The sequence below is a fragment of the Octopus sinensis genome, linkage group LG6 (assembly GCF_006345805.1).
Source record: "Octopus sinensis linkage group LG6, ASM634580v1, whole genome shotgun sequence".
Classification (NCBI taxonomy): Eukaryota; Metazoa; Mollusca; class Cephalopoda; order Octopoda; family Octopodidae; genus Octopus; species Octopus sinensis.
In genome coordinates this window covers 87,815,365-87,841,051 of record NC_043002.1, presented here as the reverse complement: position 1 = coordinate 87,841,051, position 25,687 = coordinate 87,815,365, and the positions used below count along the sequence as shown (strand labels likewise).

General features: G+C 34.5%; 1 protein-coding gene and 1 long non-coding RNA gene across 2 annotated transcripts in view; one reads left to right on the top strand and one right to left on the bottom strand.

Moving 5' to 3' along the window:
* Window positions 1-25,687, bottom strand: part of LOC115213025 (integral membrane protein GPR137B) — a 77,015-nt gene continuing 51,328 nt past the window's right edge. Inside the window, exons 3-8 of the mRNA XM_029781924.2 lie at window positions 23,556-23,596; window positions 21,265-21,499; window positions 17,338-17,487; window positions 8,375-8,506; window positions 3,429-3,502; window positions 1-1,220 (exon numbers count right to left, since the gene is read on the bottom strand). Of these exons, the coding sequence (XP_029637784.1) occupies window positions 1,013-1,220; window positions 3,429-3,502; window positions 8,375-8,506; window positions 17,338-17,487; window positions 21,265-21,499; window positions 23,556-23,596 (840 nt within the window). The 3' untranslated portion in view covers window positions 1-1,012. The remainder of the gene's footprint in view (window positions 1,221-3,428; window positions 3,503-8,374; window positions 8,507-17,337; window positions 17,488-21,264; window positions 21,500-23,555; window positions 23,597-25,687) is intronic.
* The window catches only part of LOC118763986, a 27,022-nt gene continuing 12,333 nt past the window's right edge, over window positions 10,999-25,687 (top strand). The window contains exons 1-3 of the long non-coding RNA XR_004999757.1: window positions 10,999-11,176; window positions 18,828-18,837; window positions 21,925-21,930. This is a non-coding gene — a long non-coding RNA (uncharacterized LOC118763986). The remainder of the gene's footprint in view (window positions 11,177-18,827; window positions 18,838-21,924; window positions 21,931-25,687) is intronic.

The window sequence follows — 25,687 nt, the reverse complement described above, 5'->3', positions numbered from 1 at the left end:
TTATTATTACATCTTTTATTAGTAAAATTTCACTCGGTTTCTTTATTAATTTCTTCGGATGTACAATAAACATATTCATTAAGTATAAAAACAGGCATTTTGTATAAAAATTTCATATTTTTTAATTACGTTTTTTAAACATTAATTCAGTTTCTTCGGAGAGATGAAAACATCAGTTCGACGTATCAAATCAAACAGAGGAAAATGTAATTCCTTAACAATTAGGTAAATAGAATCGAGATAAATAGATTTCATTTATAAGTCAACATAATCTCATAATAAGGAACTCGTTTCAAATTCGACATGTAAAAATTCTTGAAACAGTACCTGCATAATTGGTGGGAGAGGGAAGTATTCCAAGAAATACATTTGTAAAAACAGTTATATAGCCAAGTTGTATACATATTTTTTTCCTTGAATTACCGTAATATTGGTTTCAAATCTTGGCACAAGGCCAGCGAGTTCGAGGGAGTGGGTAAGTCGATTACATTGACCCCAGTGCTCAACTGGTACTTATTTTATCAACCCCGAAGGGATGAAAGGCAAAGTCGACTGCGGCAGAACTTCAACTCAGAACGTAAAGACTGATGAAATGCCTATAAGCAATTTTCTCGGCGTGTTAAAGATTCTGCCAGCTCGCTGCCTTGAATCATCATAATATTGGCTGAACTATAACCGGATAAAATATAATTTTCAGAAACATGACGAATAGACGGAATGAAATAAACCACAACAGACCAAAAATATTAATTTTGTTATAGATATTAAATATTTACTTCTTCACCGAATCTAATTTACAGATTAGAAATGTTAATATTGTCAATCGGTAGAAAAATAGATTCAGTGATCAATATTAAATCAAAAGTTTCTGATTTTCCTTCCTCCCTCTTCATTTATAGAGGAACATAAAAATATATATACGATGCGATAATAAAGCACGAATGTATTTGTTCATCGAAGCTATACAGTTGTTCATTTGATTTGCTCGAATGAGAGTCGTTTATAAAGAAATTTATTGTATTTTGCCTAGCGGTGAGTGATGTAGGGTACAGGTGGCAGCCAGGGATCCGTATCTTGGAGAATTGGATGGTGGATAGGTTGTGGTTAGTATATGATCATGGAACATGACGTCATAGTTGCTACTTGTCGATGGAGCGTCACTTCGAGGTGAGCCAAACATTGAACATGGTGTCGGGATTGCGTAGTGAGAGAGCATCGAACTGAAAAAGAAAAACAGAAAAAAAAAATCAAATCGTGTAAAGAGAAACATAACTGTAAATTAATGGAATATTTTCATGCAATGTTACTAGAGCTTATGGTTTCAACAAACACATAAATGTTTCTTTCCGTATTCTATTTTTAACACAATATTCAGATAACATTCAGTTTATCTAATGAATATTTGGTAGATGATTGTTACTGTTTAGTTCCAAGGTAATCCTGACTTACTTGACTTCCCTAAATTCTTTTACATAAGACATACATACAAACACTTAGGCGGCGAGTTGGCAGAAACGTTACCGTGCCGGGCGAAATGCTTAGCGGTATTCGTCTGTCATTACCTTCTGAGTTCAAATTCCGCCGAGGTCGACTTTGCCTTTCATCCTTTCGGGGTCGATAAATTAAGTACTAGTTACACACTGGGGTCGATATAATCGACTTAATCCGTCTGCCTGTCCTTGTAGTCCTCTGTGTTTAGCCCCTTGTGGGCAGTAAAGAAATAAATTAACTGTAAAATCTCATAAGTGATTCAAGCGCCAAAATTTCGTGCGTTGCACTTATTTGAGACATTCAATTATGAGTAACTTTACAGTTGAATAAAAATAAGAATACATGCCTTACTTTCGGATATTGAGTTATTTTTCTCCTATATGTTCAACAGAACACATACACATATAGATAGAAGGATAGGTAGAGGACAGACAGAGACAGATAGATGGACAGGAAGTCAAATAGGTTGATAGACAGATAGAAAAACAGACAGAGAGATAGATGAATAGACAGATAAACAGATAGAGAGAAAGAGGAAGAGAGAGAAAAATTATGAGAAACCTTTGTTGTTTCAGGGTTTGTCCTGTATATCAATGCTTTTAAAAACAAGACATCGAATTAACCACTTAAAAGAGACTGTATATAATCGATTCAGTTCACTTTGTAAATTGTTGTTTGTTCCTTCTCGAGCCACGTCTGGCTCATAAGGGCCGGTTTCCCGGTTTCTTGACGTATAGATTCCCCACATGGACGGGATGCCGGTCCATCGCAGGTGAGCTGCGAGATGCAGGAGGAAAGAGTGAGAGAAAGTTGTGGCGAAAGAGTCAGCAGAAGCTCGCCATTGCCTTCTGCCGGAGCCGCGTGGAGCTTAGGTGTTTCGCTCATAAACACACACATCGCCCGGTCTAAGATTCGAACCCGCGATCCCTCGACCGCGAGTCCGCTGCTCAAACCACTAGGCCATGTGCCTCCACACTTTGTAAATTGCTGGTACATATTTCATTCATCGTAAGAAGGAGGAAAAAAGAAGTAGGCCTTGGTCACATTTGAACGCTATACACTCGTAATGAAGATGATCTCCATTCGCTTACAGATAAGAGTTTCTATAAGCGGTACCATTCTGAGTCACACTGCACACTTCTTCCCAGGTGACACCCATCTCGATCAAATCTTCCTATACAAGTGCTTTGCCACTTCATCCGCCTGCTCTTCTTTTTCCTTCCTTTTTCAACTACTCGTTTGACGGCTGTCCATGTCAGTCTCTCCAACGGTTGGCGCAATACATTGGCGCAAATAAATTCTTTATCTAGCTGCGATGGTGTCCTGCAGTTTATTTAGGTCAGCTCTTCTCATGATTTCTTCGTCTAGGATCTGCCAGGTAACCTTCAACATATTTATAAGGTACCGGCGATGAAAAATATTGACCATTTCACAAATCTTGCCTTCGTGTTTCACTTGTATACAATGCCGTAGAAATGGCAATAGATGCATATAACACCTTACAGATCATAAAGCAGGTTTTCGAAAAGAGAAACCTTGAATAGAACAAATACTCACCCATCTCAGTATAATTGGAAAAAGTCGGGAATTTCAAAAATCACTTTTAGTCTTAGCTTTATCGATTGAATCACTCATAGATAAAGCTAAATATAACAAAGTATAGAATCCACTATTCAATTGTTACTGACAATTCTTTGGTCTTTCATAATATATATATATATATATATATATATATATATATATATCATTTATATTCTTAAGAGAAAACAGACCACCTGCTCTATACATCATTCTTTCTACGAAATGAAACACACTTTCCTTTATATAAGCGATGTGTTATCTATCAAATTAATATAACTCGATTGTGTAAGTTCGAAACAGTGAATTAGAATTTAGAAATAAATTCTTAGAAATAAATTATACGACGTATTACTTACGGTATGAAATGTTTAGGATTGCGAAGTGCTGTTCTCTCATCATTGAAATACTGCGAGTGTTGAGTTAGGATCTGCTACAATAAATAAATAAATAAAAAATACAAATTTTATATATATATATATATATATATATATAGAGAGAGAGAGAGAGAGAGAGAGAGAAAGAGGAGATGTGAGAGAATTATGTGGATAAGCAAATTGAATAAAACAGCTTGGGTTTACAATATATATATATATATATATATATATGGCCTGCTCGCTTAGCCAGTGGGGTGGTGTCATTCGAAGGCTAAAACAATGCGAACGCATTGTGACCAGCGATGTGTAACAACATCTGATGGTCTGGTCGGTCACGTGATCACGTGATATATATATATATATATATATATATATAATATGAATGCATGCGAACAGAAAGAAACCAAAGAATACAGATTTTCTTTACTCCACGGAATAGGTCCGTTGTAAAGACATCGGAGTCTAAGTTTCGAATCATTTGAGCGCTACAAAGTGTTTTCCATAATGAGAATCTCCGGATCTCATCTATTGACTCTACACACACACACATATATATATATGTTTATACACACACACATTTATATATATAAGGTAATCCCTCGACTATCGCAGGTGTTACGTTCTAAAATAGCCTGAAATTGGTGATAAGCTGCAAAGTAGAGACAGTACTGAACGATACACATATTTTTTATTTTTATAATTTGTATAAATAATTTTTTATTATAAATGCAAAGCAACATCACGGAGGAATCGACGTAAGCTTAAATAATAAACCGCGATAGGTGACCCGCGATATGGCGAGAGATTACTGCATGTGTGTGTATGTGTATGTATATATATATATATATATATATATATATATATATATATCATAAACGTGGCTTATTCGCAATTTACAACCGAAATGCAGAACTATAAACGTCACTATAGCGTCTCAGAGTACTAGGTAGCACTAGCATTGCTAGAAATAAGAGTTAAAATAACTCTTAACCATGACAAAGCACTTATTTTTTGACTGACAAGGGAGGCAAGCTCCTTACAGCTTGTGGGGCATAGCCAGATCACCGGGGATTTTGCATTTGATTAATGCTCCTCAGTCACTCTTACCCGGCTGGCTCGCCCTGTCAGTTACCGTAGAAATCTTATGCTGATTTCATAAATGGTAAAAGTGAAAATTTTAAATACTAATGGTGATATTATTCGCAATTTACAACCGAAAGGCAGAAGTACAAACGCCTTTTAAAATATCTGAGGGTACTAGTTAGCATTAACATTGCTAGAAATAAGAGTTAAAACAACTCTTAGCCACGAAAAAGCACTTATCTTATGACTGAAAAGGGTAGGGCGACCTCCATACAGCTTCCGGGGCATAGCCAGATCACCAGTGATTTCGCATTTGGTTAATGCTCGTCAGTGCCTCTTACCCAGTTGCCTAGGGTTAAACTGGATCGCCTTGTCAATTTATAAGAGTTACCGCTGATTTTATAAATGGTAAAAGTGAAAATTATAAATTATCACTGGTGATTTGGTTATGCCCCGGAAGCTGTAGGGAGCTTATCTCCCTTGTCAGTCATATGATAATTGCTTTATCGTGACTAAGAGTTGTTTTGATTCTTACTTCTAGCAATACTGGTGCGAACTAGTATTGCTAGTAGTAGTATTACTAGTACTTATCGTCACTTTACACACACACACACACCACACACACACACACACAACACACACACACACACACACACCACACACACACACATACACACACACACACACCACACACACACACACATACACATATCTATATATATATATATATATATATATATATATATATATATATACATACATACATACAGATGTTGTTGAAATACATGCCACTGGTCCCTCTCAGTTATTTGCCTTAGCTCAATTTTATTCATATATATATATATATACACATACATTCATGCTAATATACAACTACACCATACACACGCCACACCACACAACCACACACACACAACACTACATACACAACTGTATTTACTAAAAATATAAAAGTCATTTTCCAAAGTTAATTGGTACATATTGTGCAACCGAATGCCTTTATGCAATAAGAAAGAATAAGAAAGAAGACCATTGCTCAGGTGAAAGTGCAAGTCGATTGTTAAGTTTTTAAACTTACATCAATACAAGGACAACGACAAAGCCATGGCAAGAATGAGAACGTGTGATATGTAAAAGAGAAGACAGGCTAATGATTTGCGGGACAGCTCTCAAAATATATCCACTACAGTAAAAATTAGCAATCCAACAAAATAACCCAGTTAAAACAAACGAAAAAGAATTAAATTTAGTCACTTACATACTAAGCTAATGCTGCAAAAGGAGTGACAAATCTCTTTCCAGTGGAAAGCAATTAGAAAACAGGATTTCTTCTCTATATATCTATACTTGAACAACCCCGTAACATTTGATTGAAATTAATCGATTTTATGCACTAAATTTTCGAACTTGATTCTCAAACAGTTGTCTACATAAGCAGTGATTATTGCGTTACATGTAAACAGCATTAGCTTAGTATGTAAGTGACTAAATCCAATTGTCTCGATGAAGCAAATTGAATTAAATGTCAATTAAATTATATATGTACAAGGGAGTGATGAAAAGTTCTTGGCTTTGGGTAAACAAAAACGCAGGAGGATCAGTTAACTATGATTTTATTCAACATATTCTCCTCTCAGATTCACACACTTATTGCAGCGGTCCTTCAGCTTTTCCAAGCCCTGTAAAAGAACTCGGAATGTTGGGCTTCCAGCCAGGCCTTTCGCGACACCTTGAAATCCAAGAACTTTTCAGCAGCTCCCGTATATACCACTAGGCAGACACTCCTATGACCTTTACTTATCATGGCTTCATGCACTTTAACATGTTAAAATGTATATAAGTTCACGTATTTCGTCAGTAACAATACATCCTTCTCTTTATCTTACATTATCTAAAATACTTCCAAATATATATTTGCTATGGTCGCTTAATGTTAATATTTCTTGCTTCCTCTCAGTTAAGTTTCATCAAATGTATACGCTACAATGACTGTAGACTGGTAATATTTCTACTTGATGTCAGGTAGAAGGACTAAAATTCAACGAAAAGAACACATCTTAACAATTGAGAAAGTAATATCAGAATAAGTTACAACTTTCAAGTATCAACTCGAATATTCGAAATATGAAACAATTGAAAAAGCGTCTATTGTACAAAATTTCACACGAACGAATAACTTTGAAGTAAATGGTAACTTCCAAGTGTAGCTAATATGTATTTAGAGTGGCAAATATATTGGAAACACTACAGTCGTATATATTGTGCGAAATTATATTAATGAAATATATTATCTTCATGTAATCTTAAGATATAAACTGACATCTACTTGAATTATACAAGTATTTTTGTAAGCACTTCAAGTGTGAACGACACTTCTACAATGTGAAACAATTCCGCGTACCACTATACATACTACATTATACCAACACCATCATGACTACAGCTACTACTACTACTAACTCAATACTTTACTGTATAGCGCAAAGTCTGGTATTTCCAAAATGCTAATATTTATCAAGGAATCTTTTCGGTTTGAACAACAGTTTTTAACATAATTTCTAGGTAACTAAAAAATTTTAAACTTCGTATACTGGTAGAATGTGTTTATAAAACATCTTTTTCTCTTGGCTTTATTGAGAAAATTCTATAGTTTGTAAGATATTTGTTGTTTTTTCTTCAATTTCGGCAATTTCAACCAATCAGTGTCGTCTATTGAGGTAAAAAAACATTCTGTGCCGTATGAATATGTCCCTCGTTTAAGAAACAGATTGGGTTTATTTTACATTTGTGAAGAAAAAATATACCCTTCCCCCACCCCTAACCCTAACTAACCCTAACCCTAAAACAGATAGAAATGCAATAGACAGATACTAGGGTCATAATTATGGGTGACAATTTCATATGACACCGCTAGAAAAAACTGCCGGTCAAACCGAAAAGATCCTTATCAAGCTGTCATACTTCAATACGTCTTGTATTATGTTTCTTCCTTAAAACTACTTATATAATAATAAGTAGCAACAGTTATGCATTCAGACATGCAAATAAAAGTGATTTAAGTAAAAAGTAACCAAAAGTAGAAAAAAAAAAAGCTTGTGGTGAGTACAAGGGATAAATTCTAAAATATTTTATCAAATCGTATTTCAGTTTTATCTTTTACTTGTTTCTGTCATTTGACTACGACCATGCTGGGATACCGCCTTGAAGAGTTTTAGTCGAACAAATCGACCCCAGGACTTATTTTTTTTAAAGCCTAGTACTTATTCCATCAGTCCATTTTGGCGAAGCGCTAAGTTACGGGGACGTAAACACTCCAGCGCCAGTTGTCAAGAGGTAGTGAGGGACAAACACAGACACACACACATAATATATATATATATATATATATATATATATATACATACACACACGCACATATATATATATATATATATATATACATACACACACGCACATATATATATATATATATATACAAATACATATATATACAAAGATACATAAATATATATGCATATACATATATATATACATATATACATACATATACACACACACACACACACACACACACACACACACACACACACACACATACATATATATATATATATATATATATACACGACGGGCTTCTTTTATTTCTGTCTACAAAATCAACTTGCAAGACTTTGGTAGGCTCGATGCTACAATAGAAGACACTTGCCCAAAGTAGCACGAAGTGGGAAAATAAATTTAATAGATTAGGGAAATGTTTAAGAGAGGGAGAGAGGTAAGTATCCAAGTCTGAAAGCCAAATGAAGAACACGAATACACATCCCAATAAACAGTATTGAAGGACTTACTTGGTTACTGGAACCACTTCTTTTTACTCTGAAAAAGATAAGTACAGCTACGAGAGGTATCAACTCCCAAACAGTAAGCACTGTAGTGAAGGACAGGTAAGCTTTGCCTTTACTCAAATTGATCATGTCCGCCTGTAAAGAGAGCAGTGAAAGCCATTAAAAGCATTTTGATAAAAGTAATGCGCAAATTGATCGGTCATTTGTATTTAGATGATTAGTCTAAATGTCGAAAGTCTTTTGCCACTACAACAGAATTTTTCTTACCCCGAATTCTACCGATCAAGAAATTGTTGTGAAAGACATTTGGTCATTAATCATACACTTGAAGACGAATTTAACTATAAACATTAACTGGAAATGTAGGCCATCTGAATGGTCATACAGGCTGTTGAGGAAATATATGTCAACAAGTAAGAACAAAAGAGAAGATTGATTTTATTCAAGTGTTTTGTCTAACTTGAATATGTATAAAGATGGTATACACTGTGTCTTCCTAATAGTATTTCCAAATCAACTTTTGCTGGTTAATAAAAAAAGTTCGAAATCAACGTTGCCCTTCAACGTCTCGAGGTCTATAAATAAATTATCAGTCAAGTACAGGATTGTTTTTTTTTCCTATTTTTTGCTCTCTTTCTGAATCGGATACGTTGCCTTGAGGGATCGGGCATGGGCGACCACCTACAGCGTCTTTTTTTTCCAGATATCAAAATATACTGAGTGATGGACTAACAATCTCTAATTATAGTAAAACTGATATACAGCTGAAAATGTCCAATGGTAGTTCGATGTGTAGTAAAGCACGGAACTGTTAGTGATAATAATAACAGTAATCCTTTCTACTATAGACACAAGGCTTGAAAAAAGAGGGGAGAAGACTAGTAGATTACATCGACCCCAGCACTTGACGGTGCTTATTTCATCGACCCCGAAAATATGAAATGCAAAGTCGACTTCGGCGGATTTTGAACTCAGAACGTAAAGGCTGACGAAATGCGGCTAAGCCATTTGCCCGGCGTGCTTACAATTCTGCCAGCTCAGTGCTTAAGTTGACCTCGACGGTATTTGAACTCAGAATGTAAAGACAAACGAAATGCCGCTAAACATTTTTACCCGTGTGTTAACGATTCGGCCTGCACGCCAATCCTTTCTACTCTAGGTACAAGGCCTGAAATTTTGGGGGAGAAGCAAGCCTATTATATCGATCCCAGTGCGCAACTGGTACTTAATTCATCGATCTCGAAAGAATGAAAAGCGAAAAAGGAATCGGCGGAATTTGAACTCAGATTGTAAAACTGGGTGAAATACCGTTAAGCATTAGGTCCAGCATGCTAACGATTCTACCTGCTTGTCACCTTAATAATAATAATAATAATAATAATAATAATGATAATGATAATAATAATAATAATAAAAAAATAATAATAATAATAATAATGATAATAATAATGATGATGATAAATGCTCTGATGCAGTATCAAGCACTGGTTCTCATGGCTTCTGTTATCGTGTACATTGTTTTGTCTTGGTATAAAAGATGGGCTTCAGCAAATATTCTGCACAATACCACAGATTTGCTTGTCAGTTGCATGACCTTAACCAGTTGAGCATGTCCCTTAGTGGCTGACGATAAGTGCATCTCTGATCACGAGCAGAAGCAGTGGGACAACATCATAGTCATGTGTTGAGATGAATTCTTTGGGCTTTGAATAATTTACCCCTGGAAACATGGGTGTTTCGATCAACATCCTTAAACAACTCTTATTCAAGAACCTTTTGAGTGGGATGGGCTACTCGACCTGAAGAAAATTCTGACTAGACCCAACCTGCAAGGTAATGCACTGTTTATCTTGATATGAGATTACCATGTCGTGTACATAATGTTGTGATGCATGTGTCTGGTGTACCCTTATCAGACGGGTAGTCATGATGGGTATACTGGGATTCGTATATTTTACACCAGCGTCACTTTGATGGTATGCGTTGCTCTCACTCAGCAATGATAATAAAGGAGTTTTCACAGATGGCATTGTTCAAAACACCGAAGGAGATGGGCCATAACAACAGAAGTAACCCAGACGTTGCACGCCAAAGAAAAGAAACACAGGATATAAGACACCAGATTTCTAGTTAGGCATAAGATACCATTAGAAATATTTGTGGGACACTGATGGGGCTGGAAATAATAGTTATCTATGGTCCGCTGAGGAGAAATGCCATGTTAATCTACAATGCCAAGAAAAAAAGAAAAGAAATTAAACTGCTAACCTTCAAACAAACCACAAAACATTAAATTAAATAAATACCGCACAAAAAAATTTAAAACATGATTTCTTCCAAAAGTGAAGGACGGAGCTGTAAGTGCTCATATGACTGTAAAAATTAATTTCTGATCAACAAAACAATAATCAAAAATTGCAAAAGAATAATCTGAGTATGTCATGGACTTGCAAATATTACCCATGAGTAACACCTGTAATAAGATGATACAAGAGAAAAGGTCATTAGAAAGTAGCAAGTTTTGCAAATGGAGACCAAAGAGGTAGTTATAAAAGCTAAGCCTATTTCTATTTAACCCTTTAGCATTCAGATTACTCTGTCAAATGTAAAACCTGTTTAATCACATTGTTTTAAATTAATTGTACAGCATCTTGTAACTCTGAGATTTTGATGATGTCCCTGTTTATTTTTAGAATGACTTCGTAGGGTAGGTGTGAGAGGTCAGAGCTGGCTGGTTTGAGCATATAACAGGAAAACAATTTTGGCCTTGCATGGCCGGTTTAAACACTAAAGGGTTAAAAAGGAGTAATGCAAGGAGACTCATTTTCTCTCTAACAAGTGATTTTTCGGTTTGACACTGACAATTTTGACCAACATATTTAACCGGACTGGACTTGGATGTAAATGCTATCGTACGCTGCACATGATAAACAACTAGAAATGCTACTTGAAATAGGACATACAGATAAGATTCGAATTCAAAAAGGGGAAAAGTTAAGAACGTGGCAGCCTTCGAGAGAGGAAAATAACTAAGAACATTAATAGACACACAAACAGACATATAAATACTTAGAAATCAATGAACTACACTGTGCTGTGTAGAAATAAATGAAAATATTTGGAAGGAATATTATAGATGCATTAGATTAATACCGAAATCATAGATAAATGTAAAAGAAGGTAGAAAGCATAAACACTCTCTTTAACTGTCCTAATAAACTATAGTATTTTCAGGCGGAAGCTAAACGAACTTGCAAGACCACAGAAAAAAATGACTATTTAAATTATATAGCAAAATTTGAGTAAAAACGATTTTATTTACCACGAATATAAGAGCTAAGGAATATAGTCATATTAGAAAACTCTGCAACCCACTTTAGTAAAAAAAGATTTAATACACAAGCAATCAAAACAAAAGCATCTCTCTCTCTCTAAAGAAACCAACAAATCGTATAAAGCAGAAACTGATGTAACTGGTTATTATGTGGCATAAAGAAAACACGCAATAGGCGCTGTGAGAAAGCCAATATCTGAGCAGAAATGGAGTTTTATCATGGAATGTCATGATAAAATGATAGTAAGAAGAACTCAAACAAATACCAAGACCGGAAGGAATTAGAGAAGGAACAATCGCAAATAGTGGCTGAAAACGGTAGTACTGAAAGCTAAACCTGGAAGATTCTTGATTATGGTATAGAATCAAAACCTTTTCCCCCACATCACCAAACGTATACAATGAAGCAGAATACAGTAACTGTAAAATATGTGATGGGAAAGAAGCAGTTAACCACAGTGTCACTAGCTGCCCAGTATTAGTCAAAAAAATATACATTTGTAGATTTGAGTTTTATATATACTAGAAGTTAATGGCAGTATTATGAATAACCATAAGAAAAGAGGCATTATAAGCATACACTTGAAAAGAACTAAGAAAATGACAAAGTGACTTCTGGGAGAATATACATAGACAAGACAATGAAGAAAATGCAACCAGATACTGTTATCATGAAAACCACGAAAAGAAATGCCTCTTAATCGAAGTATCAGTTTCAACGTATAATAATATATCTCTCAAAGAAATAGAGAAATTATACAAATATAAACAACTGAAAATAGAGGTAACCTGAATGTAAATAAAAAAACAAGCAATCCCATAATAAAAGGTGCTTTGGGAATGTTAAAATATATACAAATACACAAACAAACCCCCAGAATTTAATCACATATGCCAAAAATAACATTACTTGTTATTGCTCACATATCATGTAGAACACGTTAATACAATAGCAGCAACAAAGCCAAATGAAACAAAAAAAGTGAACATACGCACGGCGCACAGAGCTATTCCCGATAATGTAGAGAAAGCGCGATATAAAAATAAGAACAAATAAGACAGCTATTTAATTCAGCTCATTTTCATCTCATTAGACAGAATAATGAGAAATTTGTACCATCAATGAAAGATTTTATAACTAGCTAAATTGACTCAAAGAGAAATCACGAAAACTGCCTAACTTGAAATTTATACATTTTTCTTTGTTGACCAAAGAAATTAATATGATTACACGTATGACTGCGACAGAAAATAATGACAAATGGTAAAAATTAGTTTTAAAATAATTTAGTGAGACAAGAAATTTTAATTAAAATTGCACCTGAAGTGAGGATAGAAAATTCTTAGCTTGATTAATTCTACTCAAGAAAAACAGGGGAGACAACCGCAAAATTTGAATTGGTTAAAATTAATAAAAAATAGAATGCATTGGGAAATAGACTTGCTCTTTGGAAGTACCGTGACAACTGTGGACATATTTCGGTAAATTCAATGAATGAAAATATCTTGGCTTTCTGAAGTATAGTTATTTCAACTCTATTATTGAAGCAGTTCCAAATGTGCAGTTCAGAAACTTTCGTATTTTCCGTGTTTGAATATTGTTAGTGCTGAGCGGAGTAATTAATGAAGTTGTCATTTAGTCTTGTGTTCGCTATGGACGAGTAGACCTTTAATCAATCAGAGTTGGTTGGCATCCTTTTTGTCTCGGGAGACAATGGAGTTGCGCATAAGATAATCTAGTCCGGCTTTTACATTTCATGTCCTAATACATTTCCTGCTGTGGCTGTGTAGTTCTATCCTGGACAAACTCTCCCTCTGGCAGGTGTCGCATATGTAGCGAAGACTGTTCTTGGCTGGTTGTAATGTCATAGTTTCTTGTTGACGTCTTTTCTTGTCTTTCCATTTCTCCTCTCTCTCTCTCTCTCTCTGTCACTCCTTTGTGTTCCCTCTTTTACGGTACGTCGCCAATCTCCACGATTACTGGCAACTGCTTCCCAATTGCTAATATTGCTGTTGCAGGCCTTCATGTCCCTTTTGCAAACATCCTTGTAACGTAAGAACGGTCATCCCACAGACCTAGTGCCCCTAGCAAGCTCTCCGGAGGGTAGTTCTGTTATTAAACCACATGAAAAGTTATTTGACGGATTAGAAATACTTACATGTGGATCTTGGTTTCGTTATCGTTGTAAGCTTCAAATAAAGCCTTGAGCATAATCAAAATGACTGTTAAATTTTTCTGATAAATTATGACACACTTCATATAAGAAATATATTTGTAATAAATAGAATCTAATTAAAGGAATTGATAACAAGTTATCAATGACTTTTGTGGTTAGGTGGCACCAACCAGCCTTGGATTCCATGAGTCAACATTTTTGACTAATAAGACGATACTAATTTTATATCAACATATGTCAGTCCTGCTTATCATAGTTCTCTATTTGACGGTATTCCATAATATAAGTTTCAAATGTTTAAACCCCAGACCTGTCTTAATCGAGCTGACCTTTGATCAAAGTAATTCCAACCATATCCATCTTGTTTTTTTTTTCTTTTAGGTAAAGTTCATCTAAGTGTCTGTAAAAATCTAGTGGTCATTTAGAAAATAACAGACAACCACTAAAAAGAAAATGATTATTTGGAAAGAATTGTTAAATATTAATCTATACCGGTACAATATAAATTTTTCCGGAATTTTGGAAATTCAAGTTTTCTGTTGATAGCTATTTAAGATGCAAGAAACAGTGTTATATTGATTGCAATTGAAAAAATATGGCAACCATGTTTCTTTCAAATGTTTCTCAATAAATTAATAAGATTTTTATTTAGATTCAGTAACGAGCAGGCAATTATCTGAAAAATAAACAACTTATTTTCGTAATGAAGGAAAGAAAAGCATATAAGAAGAATAATGCGAGAAATAATTCATTTTCAAACTGTTGATTTATAAAGGAAGATTTTTATGCATTCATTAATAAGATTCTACACTTATACTGAAGCCAAATATAATTGTCATCCTCTTATATTACAGTCGATAAGATATTGTTCATTGTTATCCCATGTCGACCGGATTTAATTGGATTAGTTTCTAATCTCTTTATTAATATATGAAATGGAAAAGGTTTCTATCGTTTTTCAATTGTTTCTTCATTAACCGACCGTTAAAATCTAATTGTCTTACATTGAGATCAAGTTAATGTTAGGAAACAGTAAAATCTTAGCCAATGTTGATTAGCATCGACAAATGATAACGAAAAAAAGTTCAGGAATAAATTATTTTGCTATGAGAAACATGTGAAATAAACGATTCTCGTGAAGAGAAATGATGTTACTCTTTTGTGTTACTAACAAATATGTTGATACATTTAAGGTAGGAATTAAGAAGCCGATGTGTATAAAATGTTAATTACAAAATAATATAAATATTGACAGCAAAATATAGAATTAGTATCAATTATTCTCACTTTTGTAGAAACATGCCGATAAATTTCGACATTTTCTAATTCTTCAAAACGGTTTTTAAATACGATCGAGTTGTATTTTAGTCGTGATTTGACTTGTATGTATGAGTCAGATCTGACGAAAGTAGTGGAAGAAAGAAACAAATTAAATAAAATTTCCATTTCACAATAATTTAGTAGCATATTGGGTCTTTAGCAATAAAATCATTATTGAAATGGGGTGGATGGAAATTGAGTAGAAGCCCACCGAATAGATTGTATCTGTACCTCAACTGTTTATCAGATATGTAAACCCGATTCGGCCTAAGAATTATGTTAAGGGTACACACATGTCCGTGGATTATTCAGCAACTTACTCATTGTAAGCTGGTAATCGATAAATGCACATCCGAAAAACCGACGGAGGATCTACATTGATCAGCAGGGAATATCTACATCAACTCATTTTCGTAGCTATTTATGAATGACGTAAAATAGAAAGTTCCGGATGTCAGAAATTACAACTCATTTTTTTTTTTATCAATTTCATCGACTCTACTAACACTACTAAAATCTGATCAACACTTCTCTCTTTTGGAAATCTACAACTTTGCCCAACAGATCAAACAAATCAATGTTTTTAGTAATAGGCACAGGAGTTGAAAGTTCGGAAGAGACCCGACCTCTCCAGTACGTCACTGGTATACTAAACCCAAAAGGATGAAGGGCAAAGTTGATTTTGGCATGATTTGAACTCAGGGCCTAAATAAACAAAATAATAAGGTAAGACATTTTTTTCCAATGCTCAAATGATTTTCCTACAGACTCAATTCGCCGGAATAAAATACCATAAGGCATCTTGTCCGAAGGCTCAAGCGGTTTTGCCAAAGATTTTTTACACTTGCATTGAAAATATGCTTGGGAAAATATCTCGCTTAGATGATTTGTTTCTGTGATTCTTTTATTTTATGCTTTATGTTTTATTCTATAACAAATATTTATGAATGTTCACTTATCAACCATAAGTTTAAGAACAGTTGTTACTCGGGTTTTTAATTTTGAAAACAGTTAACGTCATAACTTCTTTGTTCCTTAAAATTCCTATATTTTGACTTCAATCATTCAATAAGATTTTGACTACAACCATTCAGTAAGACCATCTGGCACACCAAACGGTCTTTTCCGATTTCTCTGTTCTGTCGGCTTTGTATACTAATTATAACACATAGCTTATGGACGAATCTTATATTATTTACTAATGTTTCTGTTCAGGTAAAATGTTAATTTTAAAACAAAATATTACCAGATTAAATTTTACAGCAGAAAGTATTTGCATGTTACGTTAAATCAGTAATATTTACAAAGACTGAAATTAATATCTGATTGAGTAAAGATTAAATATCGATGCAGTAAAAGGAACATCTGTGATTCTTTATCTGGTGAAACTACCTCAAAAATATTTTTCTCGTTGAGTCTAAGTTTAGATACTTTATGGACGGCAAACATTTTACCAGGATTTCGGAGAATCATTTTAGAGAAAATTTTTTTCAACTAATGTTAACTGAAGTTTTTTTTAAAGCTAGTTTGTATAATGTGTATTTAAAGTTTACAATGAACTAAACAATAGAGATATCAAATATATTGAAGTTTTCCCCATTCAATGTTTGGAAGCAAATCAAAAGGTTGATTGCGAATACAAATAGTGGACTAATTCAAAGCAGAATCTGGTAATAATTCAATCTGACTTTACTTTTAAAGAATGCACATTTAAGGTAGAAATACAAGATGTATTTTCCTTTACGTTTTGTTATATTGATGAAAAATTACATGGGTTAAACATGAGCCTAGTTTTCATAACATTTTAAAACGGAATGATCATCTAGTCTATAATAAGTATATTAGACAAGGTTTCTGGTTTACTTAATTATGCATTTTATAGTATCTAGTATCTTGCGAAGGACAATAATGACGAAGCATCCCTTAAATAAATATTTATAGAGTTTTCATAACTAATTTTTGAAAACCATATCTATAAAAATAGATTACGTTCTGTCTGTTATCGATGTACCGTTCATTTAACCACCAAATTTCTTGGAGAACTGTGTCATGAACTTAAAGAAAAGAGGGATATTGTTGACATATATTAAAAGAAAGTAAAGGTTTTATGAGAATTAGTGAAATAATGTACTTGCTTGATCAGAAACATCAACCCAACCGTAACCGAATCGTGGTTTGTGTCCTTTCAAAGCTGGCATCACTGCAAGCATGTTGTAGAGAGCTCTAGAACCATACATAATGAGTACGAATATAGATACACCGACAACTGTACATGTAGATATCGACTGAAAAATATGGGAACAACAAAGTGAAAAATTAGTAATAATAGTATTTTGCATATTCATCAATTGTCAGGTGAATGAAATTATAGACTAAGTTCGCAATGTATTTTCCATTTAATAGCATTATATGTTCGCTGCTTTACGCTGGAAAAGTGATTCATTCAAGGAGTCGTTATTAAAAAGTACGATATATTTTATAGCAGCTTAAATTCTGTATTGTATCATTTACGTACACTAATTAATATTTGCATGGTAAGAAGTTTGTTTTCCAGCCACATAGTTCCGGTTTCATTCCCTCTGCATCACTCTTTGGACAAGTGTCTTTCACTATATTCCCAGGTCGACAAATGCCTCGTAAGTGGATTTGGTAGACGGAAACTGTTTGGTAGCCCATCTTATATATGTGTAAGGGTAAATGCCGTTTTGCTTGATCCCACCGCTTGACAACCGATATTGGTTTGTTTAAGTCATCGTAACTTAGCGGCTTGAGTGACCGATGAATAAGTATCGAATAAGTATGAATAAGTACAGGGGCCGATTCATTCGACTAAAATCCTTCGAGTCGGTGCCCCAGCGTGGCTAAAGTCTAATGACTGAAACAAGCAAACGATAAAAGATAAAAGATTTCAAGAGATTAATCCTCAAAATTATTCTAAAATTGAATTTTTTTATATACCATTTTAAAATTGGCTTCAGAACCGGAATCCGTTATTGGCGGCTTCGTCTCTTAGCATACCTCCGGCATATTGACTCCCTAACTTAAAGGGTTAATGAGTATTTTGTTTTATATTATTGGATATTTTCAAGAGGTTTCAAACATTATAGGCCGTTTGATAAAATATAGGATTTTATACGAAATGAGAACTAGTGTTTCACCTTATGGTGCCAACCATTAGTTGACAATATTGGTCGAATTTTTCTAATAAGTTCGTTTCAATTGAATATGTTATAGATTTCAGTCATGGACTGTGGCCAGGCTGGGGTACTGCCTTCAAAAATTTTAGCCGATCATCTCAACCCTAGTGTATATTATAGTCTAATACCTATTTTATCGGAATCTATTTGTCGAACTGTGAGCGTAAAGAATCCCAAAGAGACATTACATAACAACACTGGTTTTTAGACTGGTATAACTATAAGCACACACACGCTCATTATATGCGTATACATACATGTGAGTGTGCGTGTGCATGTGCGTGTGTGTGCGTGCGTGCGTATGTCTGTGTGCTTTTACACAGCTTTTATCTACGAAATTTCACTTACTAGATATTGGTCAATTCGAGACTATAGAAAAAGCGGTCCTTGCACAAATGCAATGGAGTGGGATCGAGCTGGGAACCAAGTGGTTGCGAAGTGAATTTCTAAACCACGCAATCATGTCTCTGAGCTCATTCAACAGAACTACTGCACCTCTATACATAAACTGATGTACATAGTTTAAATATAAATAGAATTCAATTAATGTAGGAAAAAATAACATACGAAATCAACAAATATGACAGTAAATATAGATGCAATGAAATAAGAAACGACATTGATTGTTTTAAAGGAAGGTGAAACAATGTTGTGACAATCGTAAGAAAAACTTGTATTAAACAAACATGTATTAAGACAGCAAAGTAAATTCAAGAGAAAATTCACTTCTGAAGTGGATGTCGAATGTGTTAATAGGACTCAACGACATTATAAATAGCAAATTGAAGTTGAATAGAAGAATAATTGTTACAATAGAGAGATAATGTTTCGAAAATTAAATGAACATCTGAATAAGTGAAATGAAAACAAACATTTATCGAATATAAATTTCAGGAGCCGACTCAGAATATCTTTAGACACTAATATATATTTTTCAAATGAGTTCAGTATCACGTTTCTAATCTCGTTAAGGTCGAAGTACTCAAGCATACTAAATATTGTTACCATATTTGTGTCTGCTATGACGAGACTGAGAAAGCTAACAAGTTTTATTGTTCATATATTGACGAGTTGTCAGTAGATTCAGTCCTACATTCAGAAAGCAACTATACATTCTTGACCATCGATACAGTATAACTACATAAATAGTGAATCACCTGAAAATGTCAAGATCTCACTTTATTTGTGGGCCTTTGTAGCCAATAATCTTAAGTGCCAGCAGTAGCAGTCGTATCTCTCCACTAAATCTCAGACTAATGTATGTTTATTATTGCAAGAGAAATGCCTCTCACTTGATAACCAGACAGTTATATAAACGAAAGAATCGTTAAGGACGCGAGATATCTTTGAACGCGCTACTTGCGGTTCTGCAGTAAAATGTAGAATGCTGTAACTTGTTGATATTAAGTAAGCATAATTAAGACTTCAGCAAGTCATGGAAATGTTATATTCTCGCCGATGAGCTAAAAGGAGGCGAAACTTGTATGGGATTGCTGATGAAAGTCCAGCCTATTAAATCGACACAAGTATTTGACTAGTACATTATTTTATCAATCCCCGCAACAATGAAAGTCAAAGTTGATCTTAGCAGGGTTTAAATTCCAGATGTAAATACTCTAAATATTTCTAGATATTTTCTTCGACAATCCTAATGATTCTACCAGTTCATGACCCTCACTGATGAAAATACTATCAGTCAAATATTTAATTTTCTCTCATCACATGTGTTGCATAAACTTTAGCTTTTCAACACTTTTAATATAAAATGTTTTTTGTCTCATATAACTGTCTAAATATCACTAAAGTTTATTACATACTTACCATATTGGTGGACTCTCACATTGATTTCAACGTACAAGCATTCAGCTGTTCGGTAACTGCACAGCCTAAACATTGAATTAACGTGCAAAGTGGCTAATCATTGCGCAGAAACGTGTACCCTTATGGTAATTCTCAAGAAGAATTATATGAAAAATATACAACAAGGCTGAATTTTTTAATTACACTTACAGGCCATCCGACAAGCTTCTGAACATTTTCCCATATACACAAATTCTCGAGGATTAGCACTCACGAGGCTAAGGTAAATGCATTTGCCCAAGATACTACGCAGTAAATTGAGGTCGAGATCTCGATGTTACAAAGCGAATTTCTTAACTATTCACGCATGTCTGCATCTATAGTACTACGTTAGATCTAGACTACAGTCATCAATACAAGCACTGAGTGGCCAAAATAATCTTATCGTCCCAGATGCAACGATAAATTATATAAAACAACACGGAGAGAAAAAACTAAAACACTGCTTATGTTGTTAAGCCCTACACCAATCCTGATTGAATGAGAGTCGTGAGTTTGTCCACCCAAGACGTAGAGGATCCGTCTATAAGTAGAATATGATCATGATTCAAGTATTGCTTTGTACTGCTTGTTCGTTTTGTAAGAGTTGGCATGTAGTTACAATACTAGTTAAACCATATCAAAATTAGATTCAACTTTGAAGACTACGTGTATATGTATAAAAGTGATTGGTTATTCTATAAAAGTAATATTTTGAATAAGATAAAATTACTGCTTGCGTTTTATGCTGCTGTTTAGCTCCGGGTCAATCTTGATCAAATAAGTCTCAAAGAGCATTGCAACAATACCGTTCCCTTTTTACTACATTATCTTCTGTATCGTGTCCTTGTATAATACAATATAGTGTAACTTGAGATTTGGCAGATATTTTTAGTAGGGTTAAGCTCGAGGTCCTTCTGGTACTTTCCGCTGGAGAAGTTTATATTAAGTATAAGATGTTAAAAAAGGAAATTGAAAAAGTATACAGGAAAAGTGTAGAAGTTTGTTATTAAAACTTATGCTTACCCTTGCTTCCAGGGAACGTTTGGAAATAGGAACTTTAGAAAGTTTGACAATGACAATAATTAGGAACGAAGCTGTAGCCAGGAACAAACCATCGTTGATAATTACTCGTGCGTACAAATATTCCATCACAAAACGTTTCTTGTATCTTTGGGCCCTCAAAGTCAGCGTCGCAAATGTGATGTTGATCACAAGAAACAAAATGGCAGCCAAACCAAGCAGTAGATTAGACTGATTCCTAAAAGGAAAGCAAAAAAATACATGACGGCTATACAGACATATTATGAATCTATTACAGATATAAAACGTTTTAAGAATTTCGTAATATCCTGGCTTCAAACTAAAATAGTGTGTCAACGTAGATTTTTAAATAACCCATTACCTTCAGTTCTTTACGTAGACAAACCTGTCTTTAATCCTCAGTCTCTTAAAATAACTAAAATTAAGATATGTCGCACAAGTTAATCCACTATAAATTTTTCGCTTTCTCTTATATTAAGAATATTGTATCGAGTAAAAGAATAAAAGAATATCAATTTAATTAAAACGATCTAATCTACTAAATTTAATTAGTGCCTCAGTTAATATTTCTACCGGCTATTTTTTTTATTTTGTTGACACTACAAATTCCAATGAACAATCATAATAACCCGCTAAAGACAGTGAGGTGTCTGATAACAAAATCATTATTTGGGAAATTGGGGCTATTGAATAAAGCCATATAATCAGATAATATTTTAATCCCAGTGAAAACTATTAAATACTGTAAAATATTACATATTCTTTACCCTTAAGATCAATTTGAGGAAAACTAAGTGATGTGAGACACACTTTCTCAGAGCGAGATGTAAACAGTAACCGCTCGACAATGTAAAGTATAAAGAGAAATATATAAAACATTCCAATACAACAAACAAAAATACTATGGAATTAAATCGAATATTGTGGAAAATATTAGTTTTCTTGATACAAAATAATTTCCTATTGACTTTTATAAATTCTTCCACAGTTTACTACATTTTTTCTCGGCGTTCTAGCATGTTTTTTAATTATAGCTTATCTTTATTATGTTTAACAGAAATGAACAAGTTCAAAATTTTTCTATGACTTGCAGAGAAGAAACGAAAATAAATCATTGAGCTTTAATCTCATACAAGGAAAAGTATAAGCGTGTTTGACAAGTAGTGTACGATTATCAGCAAACATGGAAGTTATTATGCTTTTTTAAATTTCATTTTGAGTTGTCTCCCTTGCATTTCTACGTTTAGTTCAGCAGTGTTCAAATACTTTTGATTAATGACATTAGCCGCTTATCATTAGAGCGATTAATATCTATCTATCTACCATTTTTTCCTTTTTTTTCTTCTTTCCCTTTTACGATCCCTTTTGATCGATAACCTAACCTACCTCTTCTTTTTTTTTTCTTCTCTCTCCCCGAAAGAAAAGCTCTACTTTGTAATCTATCCCGCCTGTGTGCAGCCCTGTGTGGCTAATAAACATATCTATCTATCTATCTATCTATCTATCTATCTATCTATCTATCTGTCTGTCTGTCTGCAGCCCTGTGTGGCTAATAAACATGTCTGTCTGTCTGTCTGTCTGTCTGTCTGTCTGTCTGTCTGTCTGTCTGTCTGTCTGTCTGTCTGTCTGTCTGTCTGTCTGTCTGTCTGTCTGTCTGTCTGTCCGTCCGTCCGTCCGTCCGTCCGTCCGTCCGTCTTTATGTAAGTTCTCTAAATTAAACAAACTGAAATTTACAAAAGAAAAATAGTGCAAAGATTTATAAACAGCAAACTCATATCACACTAAAAGTGTTAATATTTGTTAGACTTGTAAAGGAGCGAATGTTTTGTTTTTCCTTAGATTCTCTCGTTAAGTGTCTTAATATTTGTTGAGCTTGAAAGACAGTGAATATATAACATTAAGACGCATTTTTTTCTAAAGATTCCAGCTGTTTAGTTAGTCTGTGAAGCAAAATGACAAAAATATAGGTTAAAACTGGATTATATATTTTTTAATGTATCCAAGTATGTTAAAAGATATCTGCTCTTCCTTTCTATCTCTTTCTTTCCCCAAAACATAGTCAGGATTTATAGATTTTGTCAACATTGTGGTAATATTTAGAAGAAAATATCTCTGCAATGAAGTTGAAAATACTACGGAAAGCTATCAATTACATTATTTTTCAGTCACGAAAATAATTTTTCAAATATAACACAGCTATGACATCTATGTTCATATCGTATGAACGCAGGCTGTTGACAAACAAGAAAAAGAAATGTGATGATATTACTTACTTTGTGATAGTTTGGTTCACTTCGTGTCCTTTCAGATATGCCTGACAGAAATAAAAATAACAAGAAACAGAAACTGTGTTTATAATTTATATTTGATATAAGATGCGTAGGTTTATATTTTTTATTTACAATGGCTTTTTTTTCAGAAACATGTTACATTGAAACAGCAGAATAGTTTGTTTTGTTTTATATTTATTGATTTTAGTCGTTGAATTGCAGCCATTCGAAGACATTGCCCTCAAGGGATTTTCTGTTATCAAACTACGTTTTGAATCGAAGACACATAGCTTAGCAGTTCAGATGTTGTACTCGAGATTATAAAGCCGTGGGTTCGGTTCCTGAACCCGTGGCACGTTGCGTCCTTGAAGAAGGCATTTCATTTCATAATACTCCAGTCTACTTAACCGAAATCGAGTACAGAGAGACAGCAGCAGCAGCTAGAAGATAAACTTTTGGAAAATTAGCGTCCTGCCCAATAGTGGGCATCTTGTACAGTTGTGGCGTTCGTGGTGGAGAGGTATTTGTACACCCTGAAAATTGGGGTAAGTTCCCGCATAAGTAAACTTTAAGATCGAGATAAATTTTAACTTTCCGTCTCGCACTTATTTGATCGATCTTTATCAAATGGTAAAGTTAGGTATTGGTATAACGACTGAAATTCAGGGACTGCAAAATAAGAATTCTATTTTGTTTCCATATCCAAACGGATTTATATTTACTATAATTTTGGTAAAGGAGCCTTTCATATCGTTATCCATTTGGAAACATTGTGACAGACCGGAAGCAGTCGGAGATTGATGGAAACTATGTGGAACACCGTCGTGGCACCTGGGGCAAGTGTCTTCTGCTATAGCCTCGGGCCGACCAAAGCCTTGTGAGGGGATTTGGTAGGCGGAAAATGAAAGAAGCCTGTCTTATATATATATATATATATATATATATATATATATCACTGTCACCGTGACCGACCAGGCTATCAGATGTTGCTACAAATCGCTGGTCACAATGCGCCTCGCATTGTTTTAGCCTTCAAATGACGCCACCCCGCTGGCTAAGCAAGCAGGCCAACAGAAGAAAGAGAGAAGGTTGTGGCAGAAGAGTACAGCAGGGATCCCCCCCCCCTTGCCGTAAATCGTGGAGCTATAGGTGTTTTCGCTCAATAAACACTCACAGCGAGTCCGCTGCCCTAACCACTGGGCCATTGCGCCTCCATATATATATATATATATATATAATTATAAATTTTCTTTAGAAAAGCATAGAATGCATGGAAGTGGTCGGGTAAAATCCGAGACGCTAGACAAGTACAAAAGATGTGTGTCCATCACCCGCCAACCGCTTAACAACCAAGAATGGTTTGTTTTCATCTCCGTAACTTAGCGGTTCAGCAAAAGATCCTATATACTAAGAATCAAGCTTAAAAAATTAAGTATTTGAATCGATGCATTCGGCGAAAACCTTTCAAGGTGGTGCCCCAGTATGAGTGCAGTACAATGACTAACTCAATTAAAAGATTATATATATATATGTATGTATGTATGTATGTATGTATACCAAGGGAGAGAGAGAGAGAGAGAGAGGGAGGGAGAGAGAGAGGGAGAGAGAGAGATACCGGCGTGGTTTTGTAGTAAAAATTTTGCTTCTCAACCACATAGTTCTAGATTCAATCCCATTCAATGACACCTGGGACAAATGTCTTCTATTATAGCTCCGAGTCGAACGAAGCCTTGTGAGTGGATTTGGTTGACGGAAACTGAAAATATCCTGTCATACATACATACATAGGTACATACATACGTACGTATATACATACATACATACATACATACATACATAATACATACATACATACATACATACATACATACATACATACATATAAACAGGAAATATCAGCCAAGTACCAGATGGACACAAGGGACAGAGATGCAGGAAAAACAATAAAATGTGACAAACGATGCAGACTTTGTGGAGTTAACAGAAGATATCACCTACATCATAATCAGTTGTCCGAAAATGTCATCACGGTATTATCTACCGATCAGATATGATGTAGCTAGAAAACTCTACAATGAAATCCGCCGGAAAGATAACACCTAGGACAAAGAAATAAAAACCCACAGTATAGTTGT